The sequence below is a fragment of the Haliotis asinina genome, chromosome 15 (genome assembly GCF_037392515.1).
Source record: "Haliotis asinina isolate JCU_RB_2024 chromosome 15, JCU_Hal_asi_v2, whole genome shotgun sequence".
Classification (NCBI taxonomy): domain Eukaryota; kingdom Metazoa; phylum Mollusca; class Gastropoda; order Lepetellida; family Haliotidae; genus Haliotis; species Haliotis asinina.
In genome coordinates this window covers 19411213-19421216 of record NC_090294.1, presented here as the reverse complement: position 1 = coordinate 19421216, position 10004 = coordinate 19411213, and the positions used below count along the sequence as shown (strand labels likewise).

At 39.9% G+C, this 10004-nt stretch overlaps 1 protein-coding gene across 2 annotated transcripts; it reads right to left on the bottom strand.

The window, feature by feature from the left end:
- Positions 1 to 4753: 4753 nt before the first annotated feature.
- LOC137265268 (RING finger protein 37-like) lies at positions 4754 to 9772 on the bottom strand. 2 transcript variants are annotated; one of them, XR_010954927.1, is made up of 3 exons: positions 9616 to 9772; positions 8821 to 8874; positions 4754 to 6826 (listed from the first exon to the last, which is right to left on the bottom strand). XR_010954927.1 is itself a non-coding variant. In XM_067800623.1 (2 exons), the coding sequence occupies exon 2, from the start codon at positions 6745 to 6747 to the stop codon at positions 5182 to 5184; it is 1566 nt and encodes a 521-aa protein (XP_067656724.1). In that variant the 5' UTR covers positions 6748 to 6826; positions 9616 to 9764; the 3' UTR covers positions 4754 to 5181. The 2 variants fall into 2 exon arrangements, 1 of the variants encoding a protein (XP_067656724.1); XM_067800623.1 differs by lacking the exon at positions 8821 to 8874 and having other exon boundaries at positions 9616 to 9764.
- Between the last annotated feature and the right edge of the window lie 232 nt (positions 9773 to 10004).

Below are 10004 nucleotides of genomic sequence, written 5' to 3'. Positions count from 1 at the left end.
AAGCAATGTGGCAGAGAAAGCAAACTTACGTTATGCACGTAATTAGGTTTGGCAGATATAGATTCCTCATATTCATGAACAATTTACGTATGCTTGCACTGACGAAAATAAAGCAACCCCAATCAACATGTTGCCGTAATTGTCAACGGCGGAATTGTGATCTTCGGGAAAAAGTACAGAGCGGAAAGAATTAAAATAGCACCACCTAAAGTTTCCTCGATTAATTTTCTCTTCGACAAACGCAGTTTCCGCTGTTGGGTATTTTTCTGTCTTGTCCTTACATTAAATACAAAAATGGATTTGAAATTGGAATTCAGACAAACTGTCGGTAAGCTTTGTACAGGGGAGCACTAGCCGAGGTGTTGATTGACAGTTCAGTTCTGTTGAAACCGACACCTTTGCACGCGACAGAAGCGACAAGGGAAACAGGCTAGCTATTTTGGAAACGTTCGTAGCCCTACGAACTTCTTAAGCCCATTCTTAACAAAGTTAAGAATTCTTAGGGCTACGAACGTTTCGAGAATAAGGGTCGGAGAAGTGATAAGCATCGTTTGCACCACGTGGATTGCTGGCTTTCAAGCAGTATGGCATCGTGATCTTTTAAAACAGAAACGAAAACCCTGGTTCCGTTTTGCATATACGAAACAGGAGATTGGGTGGTCAAAATGGATTCTGTTTATGGATGCTACTGTGACGATGATCACACCACCATGTTACCTCTATATGCATTAATTGTGCCACGGTGTTACATACCGTATTGATGCACGATATGTTTTCTTATTGTGTAACGCCGCATTCAGGTATATGACGCGGTCTGTAAATACTCCAGTCTGAAAAAGACAACCCAGTGATCAACAGCATGAGCATCGATCTACGTAACTGGGATACGGTGGCATGTATCAACCAAATTAGCTTCGTGGGTCCCATACGATATGTCTTTGTTCAGCTGGATGTATGTCTTGGTGTATGTTTGGTTTTTATAAAATACTGTGTTTTAGAGTAATGTCAGTACATCGCCACATGGCTCACATCCAATACGGCTTCCTATACATACTTTAACAACAGGAGGTTAAAATGAATATATGCGGGGACTATTTATTCCTCTAAAGCGAAGAATCCAAAGCCTCGATGTCCTTGAACTTTTAACCAGTGGATGTGCTATACATGTGATAAGGGTTTTTGCAAGGGCTGTGCCTACATGATGTATTTAGTCAGGTATGAAAGTACAGTTAGCCCGTTAATTAAGACTATAATTAATAACCTGTTCCACAGTCAAGTGTCAGCTGACTAATGAGAAACAATATTCAGCTCGTTAGCCGGGTCACACTGATTCTATCCATTCATTGTCCTGCTCATTAAAGTGTTGTCGTTTTCTCCCATTAGTCAGACATCCCAACTGTCAGACACAGGATTATGGATTAATTAGAGCCCCCGTAAATAAATGGGAAGAGTGGGAAAATAGCGGGATACCACTATAGTTAGTTAACACCACAACCAACATCAGTCTGTGAACAACAGACCCGTGAAGGTCCCGGGGTAGAATAGGCCTTCAGCAGCCCATGCTTGCCATAAAAGGCGACTCAGCTTGTCGTAAGAGGCGACTAACGGGATCGGGTGGTCAGGCTCGCTGACTTGGTTGACGCGTGTCATCGGTTCCCAATTGCGCAGATCGATGCTCATGTTGTTGATCACTGGATTGTCTGGTCCAGACTCGATTATTTACAGACCGCCGCCATATAGCTGGAATATTCCTGAGTGCGGCGTAAAACTAAACTCACTCACTCACTCACTGTGAACAACAGGTCTTGTTGCTGCCCCGGGACGTTGTTAAGTTTAACATGGATACCTCGCTCACATGCAGCATGGAGCCTCTAAGTCGACCAGCCCTTTAATGTTGGGCACGAGGCAAGGTAACAACAAGCGCCATTTATAACGCGACCGAGGATCAACCACCGACCTTTACTGATAACGTAGGCAGAATAATTACAGTACAGTGACCAAGTTAATTAGCCAAGATTAACGTTAATCCAGAAAGTATGCCTGTATTAATCCAGATTCCGTGTATTAGAGATTATGATTTGGAAGCCCACTCTCTATTACCCTGAATAGTTATGATTCGTTAATTCGGACACTTACCTAACCGGGCTTGGATATCACCTGGAAAGAAGGCTATTGTCCGGATTACCAAGGTTAATCATGGACGTACGACCCCTATCATCCTTCGTCGCGGGTTGGTTGCAGGCGTGTAGTTTCTCCAGACAGGAGAGGCATTGAAACATCATTCATACATCATAGATATTTTGTTAGCAACTCAATCTATAAACTGTCAGGAATACACAATGTCATTTAGAAAGCGGTCAAATGCAATACATGTTATTGTTAGGGTTACACTTTCTCAGTGAAAACTGATTTTTATACTTTAGTTGGGTTGTGACTCTGAGAGTCCGGCACCTAATGGCCAGCTCATTAACATTTATACCGTGATCTCGACTACCGGTTGTCCGACTGCCACTTTTCTAGAAATGGTGGCTGTGCGGGTTAGATGTCTGACTGTGTGTGCGTGTGTGCGTGTGTGCGCATGTGTAATATTGTGCAACATCAGGAATGTTAGAAATCTTTTTCTGACATTTCAGTGACTAGAACAATGTGCTCATATATATTTCCCATCGATAAGTTGTAAGGAAAACGTTACCGGAATCACCAACATTGCCCTGGGTGGAACACTTCATTATGTTAGTCTGCCTTCGTGGTCGCTTGGACAGAGCGGCATGGAGGAAGGTGGGTGGGGCGATCCCCGGCCGAGCCAAAACGGAATACGTAAAACGCCCTGCCTGGCGTTCAGCGTTAAGATGATACAGCGGTGATTCTGTCAGCGTTTGAGTGGGTGTTCATGCTGAATGTTGTCTCAATGAGCCTGCATTATAAAACCTGATTGTTGTGAAAAGTACCAAACGCACAGGCCTCTGGAAGAGCAGAACAGCCAACCAAAATCACTTACACGTATTCAAGATAATGATCAAAATTAAGCACAATACTGCATGAAGACTGGTTTAATACCTAAAGATGTGGCCTCTAAGGCTGAAATCTGAGTTGACTTTTAGGCCGCTTGTATAGCAACATCATGGCGGGGGACACAAGATGGGTTACACACAATGTACCCATGTAGGGAATCAAAACCAGGATTGGAAAATGAAAATGCAAAAATAAGTATTTGTATAATTCACGACAGCCTTCTTGCGGAGTCTTGACAAGATATAACGACCAATCCTTTTCCGTCAAGAGACGAGGTAGCACAAGATAACACCTTGCATTACATCGTCTTGATAACACTTTACAATGTTAGGTTATCATAAGCGAACAATGCAGGGCAATCATGTTATAAGAAATGACTCAAGCGCTCGTAAAATGTACATTTCGATGTGTTGCCGAGAATGTAGTCTATCACACAGACACCGGACAAATTATATCCAAGAAAGCCCATGTATACCAAAATATATGGTCAGTACATTTCAAGATGAAGACAGTCTCTAGGATTTTATTAATAATATTTCGTGTTAATAATTTAGGAACTGTCGTTTCACTGTAAAATATATATGTTTATTTTAGAGACACGATGTTAGTCGACCTACATTGCAGTTGACACAATATGTGTTGGCATTGCAGTTAAACATATCTTGGTCTCAGGAGATCAAATGATGCATGCACTGCACTACAACTGAGGCGGAAATAAGTTCACTGGCCACAGTGAATGTTGAAAGTGATATCTGACACTGGTTGTAGGGGTGCAGGCTAAAACGTAACCACAGCAAAACGGCACCTGGCGAAAACGGCACCATTTAGACACAACGGAACCTCCCCTTGACGAAAACGGCTACAAATGTAATGGCGAAAACAGCACCATATAAAATTTGAAAAGGATGAACATTGATATGATGACATTAGTGTTTTGTGAAATAAAAACATATATATTAGGTAAGTAGACTTTAGTGTTTTGTGAAATAAAAACATATATATTAGGTAAGTAGTGTTCTGTGAAACATTTAAAAAGAAGTAAGAGATTAACAGGATGTTGTTAAGTCCTTGCAAAATCACAAACAGTGTCTATTTGAAATCACTGAAATTATGACACATTTAATAAAAATAGTTTCTAAATGAAACCATAATAAAGTTTATTTGTCAACTGGCACTCCTACCTGGTAAAGTTTCGACTGAAATATGTTTTGTAGTCACAATATTCCAGCTGTATGACCAACACTTGTAAATAATCAGGTCTAAATCAGACAATCCACTGATTGATAGTATGAGAAAAGATCCACCCATGGAGTAAGTTGACATCTGAAACAGTCATCTTACCATAAACCTGTCAACTCTTCTCACCAGCAGTCCCCTAAGTGAGTTTTGTTTTACTCTGCACTCAACAATATTCTACATGGTGGCAGTCTGTAAACAATAGAGTCTACATCAGACATCCCGGTGATCAACAGTATGAGCATCAATGTGCAAATCTGGGAACCAATGACATGTGTCAACCAAGTATGGGTTGCTGAAGACCAGTTCTAATCTGGATCTTCACATGTGCCACTAAACATTGTAATTTGTAGAGTAAAACAACTTTCATTCACTCATGAAGATGTGCTGGACTAAATGAAAACCTCATATACATTAGTCAAAATATATGTACAAGTGTGAGTTCCTGGATGAAACAGGGCAAAGTCTTCATGTTCACATTCCTTCAAAAAATGCAACAAAACAGTCAAGATCAGCACTATTTTAATTCAACTGAGTAAAGAATTTCCCATTTTTAAAATAATAAATGAGCATATTCTGTGTCAAAGGAGTTCAATGCACGTGTATGTTGTACTTTTTATTTTATTCAGACCTTTCATGCTTATTAGTGATGGGGTTTAGGCTGGTTCCAGGAATATTCCAGTAATGACGGATCACATGACGGTACCAATGGGCTTCACACACTGTACCAATGTCAGGAACCAAACCCAGTCGTTTATATACACATGCATTCACCCACAGGCATCTATATGCTTAGCAAAGCCAACATTGAGAACACAGACTTAATTTGGTATCACTATGCACATGACATCACCATACCATATTACCCTCTGGTCATGCTATGATGTGCCCATATCCTTAACTCATAAGTTCAAGAACAGCAAATCAGATTTGTTATACATGAACCCTTATGACCTGTGACAATGGGCTAACATTATCACATTTTCCACAGAGTATCATTTGTTTTGACGAACCTGGCCTCAATAAGCATGGCCGACAGATCAAGTGAGAACACAATAGTTTATACACAGATTTAGATTTATCTAAATCACAGTGGCAACTGACACACGTTTCTCTCGGCTCTTCACACTTTCTTGCAATGCATTGTCTCTTTGTGAACGATGGCAAACCATTAAGGAGAGACATAGCTTGGCACAAACTACTGTTCAGTTGTGATTCATGCGAGGTTGGATGATGAGATTGGGAGTTACCTCCCCTTGATTGTGACAGCACAGGTTGTGAACTGTTTTGATTGTTTTCTGATATGCCATTTGATGACACCACTGTTGATCTCAGAACTGAAGAGTCAGTTTTTAATTTTTTTGAATGTAACTCACTTTCGTGTTCATGAAAATCCATATTCCGTTTCAAATTTGAATTCATGCTGCAATGTGCTGAATTTGACACTGATGAAATTAATGAGGTCTGACTGGGTTTACTCACAATACCTCCATCTTTTCTCCCAAGTGTCCTTGGTACACATTTCAATTTCTCATTGTTGGAATTCTGTAACACAAAGGCATCAATTCTTGATTTCAGAGAATTGTTTGGAATTGGTTTGGAATCCGCAGAAAATGGAACTCCTGTGAAAGGATCATTAGGTTGACGACCCCATGAAGCTTCAGTGTCAATATATTTATCTAGAGTTGATTGGTCAAGACTCTTTCCACATGGTAACAGCATTGGTAATGCCATTATTTCACACAATATCGGGTCCAAGAACTCATCTGGTATTTCCAGACCAGAATCAGTTTCTAAGCTTGTATTAGGCTTTGTCTCTGTTGACTTCACTTTGTCAGCAATTTTTGGCATTGGATTTATGCTTTCCACATATATTTTGTAGACTTTTTCAAGTATTTCTCTCCGATTTGAGACTGCAGGTTGACCAAGGATTTTAACAGATTTTACAGCAGGGACACATGAGCCACTGGTGCGAGTGATTCTGATTGTCAGTTGACTGACAGCTATCAGGCACTGAGTTCGCTGATTTCTCAATTCAGAAATCTGACAACCATTCACACACATTCTGTCCACAGAATAGGGTGGAGTTGCTACAAATCTTGGATATGTAAAACACAATTGTCCTGGCTTCTCTGAACTGATTTTGCCAATATTGATGAAAAAGGGACTGTCAAAATGTCCTCCCCTTCTGCCATTTCTACCCGAATCAGTGTCACCCAGCCATGAATTTGTGATGCTGTTTGATGAGGTGTAGATTTCAATTGCTGTAGATTTCTGAGCTCCAATAACTGGGTTGATATATATCTGATGGATTGAAATCTTGCATGGAAATGTGTATGTAATGTTGACTGGAGGTTTGATGAAGTTCTCAGCCAGGAAACCTCTACAGTGGTGGGAGGAGTCTCGTGATGTCAGATTTTCAACCTCATATCCATCAGACGAGGGCTTGTCACATGACACTGATGGTTGAAGGCTCCAATGACCAAAATCTACCAGCATGTTTACTTCGTCTAAGCCTGCTACCCAAACTTGTCAACTTCATCTTGTATTCGTCCACATGATGTTGATTGTACGGCTTCTGAAAAAGACATATCAACAAAGATATATTTGGCAAGCACAGCTTTCAGTAGTTCTAATTGTTTGAGATGATCTAACTTCACAGATGTCAGTCATTAGCATTACTTTGGCTAAGGTTATGTCAACCAACCCCAGCAAAATTGCATTTTACCAGGCGCAGCCTGACTAGTGCTGAATGCTAGTGCTTAATTAGCAGTCACAATGTATCGCGCTACAGCGTGTCTGTGCTACTGTACGATCCTTAGCCCTTGGGCACCCCCTTTACGATCCTTAGGTTTAGGGTATAGGGTTAGTGTGCACAGTAAAGTGCAAGACTCCCCCAACCCCTATTGATCCATTGCATCCATAGGGTTATGTACTGCCTAGCGACAAATTATTGGCAACACCTGGCTGTAGCGCTTGCGCAGACAGCTTGATTTTTAAGGGGCACTGATGCGGAGCAATTTCCGTGGACTGGTGTAAACTTTTGTTATTGTTTTTCTCCAGTGAGTACCCGGATGATATCCCAGAATTCGTGACTGGTTCGTGACCTCTGCTGCGCAGTCCGTATGTGGAACTGATAGTTTAATTATAGACAGATCAACTTCATTACAAATGTATTATGAAAACAAATGAAACACTTTGAAGATTAATCATCTGCCAGTGGTAGAAATAGTAAAAAAACTATTAGGACGGAAAAATACCGAAGCCAATGTACGTCTCTATATTTTGTCTCATAACCCTAATTAGTTTATTGTCATACTTTTATGATTTTGAAAATTAATAAAAGAACACACGATCTGCTTATACCCATAGTAAATTTTTAACATAACAGCAACATTTATACATTGTATAGATTGCCAATGTGGATCGTATTTCACACACATACGCGATCAAGTGTGTGTTTTCTGTCATATCGATTCTGCCGAATGCTACAAAAAATAAATTAAAACAAAATGCAAATAATGAATGTAAAACAGACTAGTTTTATAGCAACAATGTCAGGCTACTACCTTGTTCAGGAATGTATCAATATCCACGTAAAAGAAATCGTATTCCATTCATCTGCAGCTGGAAAATAATCCTGCTCTGTGTCACGTGTCTTACACAACTATCTAATTTGCGAAAAAGTGACACATCGTTTCACGTCTTTCGTTGGTGAAAACCTGATAAACCTATCACTGGTCACCCAAGATAGCACACCTGGCAACTAACTGTATGATGTCCGCTATTCTAAGTAACTTAGTTAACCAATAATGAGCAATCAATCAATCAACGCAAGGGTGGTTAATTCTTTGAAGGGAGGATGTTGTTTTTACAATCGCACTTTACGACAGGGTGTAGTCATCTACACACACTACCTTTTGACAAAAGTAATTAATCAATCAGTGTGTTATCGGTTAATCCTTTGATCGATGTTTGTTTTTGTAACTCAGCTGATAAACCCTCTTGCATCACTTGCATGCACATATTACATTACATACAATACATTTGCCATTACAGACCTTAATTTATAATGTTGAGTATTTACTCCAGACAGGAGAAATGCCAAATGGGAACCTTTGTTGAGTAACCTGAGTGGTGTTACGACTAATTATACCTGTTATAAATTCATTAATTGACCATCCAGAGAATGATGACAAATAACATGTGTAGGTTTACACCATCAAACGCGAGTTACAGCAAGGAAGATGTAATCTCTGTGTGGCATGCAGCCTGAAAACACTTATGGGCCGAAACTGTTTTGAGGATACCAACGGAATTTCGTTACATAAGTAATACATACAGGCATTTGCTGTGTACTTGGGTAAATAGGTGAAATAAGGGGGTTTTTTTTACGTAAGAAAATTTTCAGATTTCTCTACCAAAGGCAAAGTCATCGTTTATTGTTTACGAACTCAAATAAATCCACTGTGTGTTTTTATTATCATAAATAATAAACCATTGTAGCTACCATAGCTACCAAACTTTACGTATGATATCTGCTATCACAGCTGAACCAACACTCAGAATTACCTAAATATGAAGCTTTGCGATCTTCCGGAGTGAAACAAATGGCTTGCTATGTACCTGTAGACATCATATTTTCATGATTAACATGATTGAATATCGAGGTTAAAAACAGAGAAATAGGATCACATTGAGTAACTATACCATCCAAGCATCATATTTTCATGTAACATGATTAAATATCGAGGTTAAAAACACAGAAATAGGATCAAATTGAGTAACTTTTCCATCCAAGCATCCGAAAAAAACTACACTGCTGGGATATTTTGTTACGATCAGACTAGGAATACCATGGATATTTTTAAATAATGGCATATGATGGGCATCCGGCCTCCTGACTCTTTCGGATGAAGAAATTCTGCTAATATGGACAGGAGCCCAGTTCCTTTGTCCGTCACGGTCGAAGGAGCGGGCGCTGACCAATTTGCAGTTTGGTTCCGTGATTAGACCATTGGCGAGAAACATTATTCGCTCCGCATCAGTGCCCCTTTAACTCTCGTAGGCCATTACTTTTGTGATGTGTCAATGTGTGAAATACCACGGAAACAAAAGTCAAACTTTCAGTACAAGCGTTACAGTCAGTTGTTGGCAAAAACTAGAACGGGGAGATAACTGGTCGCTAGCCAGTACCTACTGATGTTTAAAAAAAACTCATCACGATCCTCAAGCCAGGGGTAACGCATACGGGAAAGGGAAGGACACGTTAACGTCAATTTTTCATCAGGTGCCTCTCCAGTGATCGAAAACTGAACTCTACAATTAAACTACAGCATAAAAGGCGTGTTTCTCAACACAACTCACATCTCTCAGTAGAATGAAAACTCTGGCGTTGGCTGTAACTACACATAACGACACATAACGCCAATATGTCACTAAGTTCATAAACGAGCATACGTCTACATACATAAGAACACAGTAGTGTTTGTGAATAACTTTGAACGAAAGTCATCAAAGGGACAAAACTCTTTCTATACTACTCCCCACCAAACAAATTACAATTGGAACTTTTGGCCTGTCGATATTTCTCATAATTCTTTTCGAATACGGCATTTTAACCCCGGCAACGATCCTGTGTTATATCTAATGCCAGTTTCACCATTTTATTACTTTCAATGTATCAGGTATTCCCAAATAAATGAACAATGAAAATCTAACCTGAGACACGATCAGGTATTAGTCTTGGAAAGTCA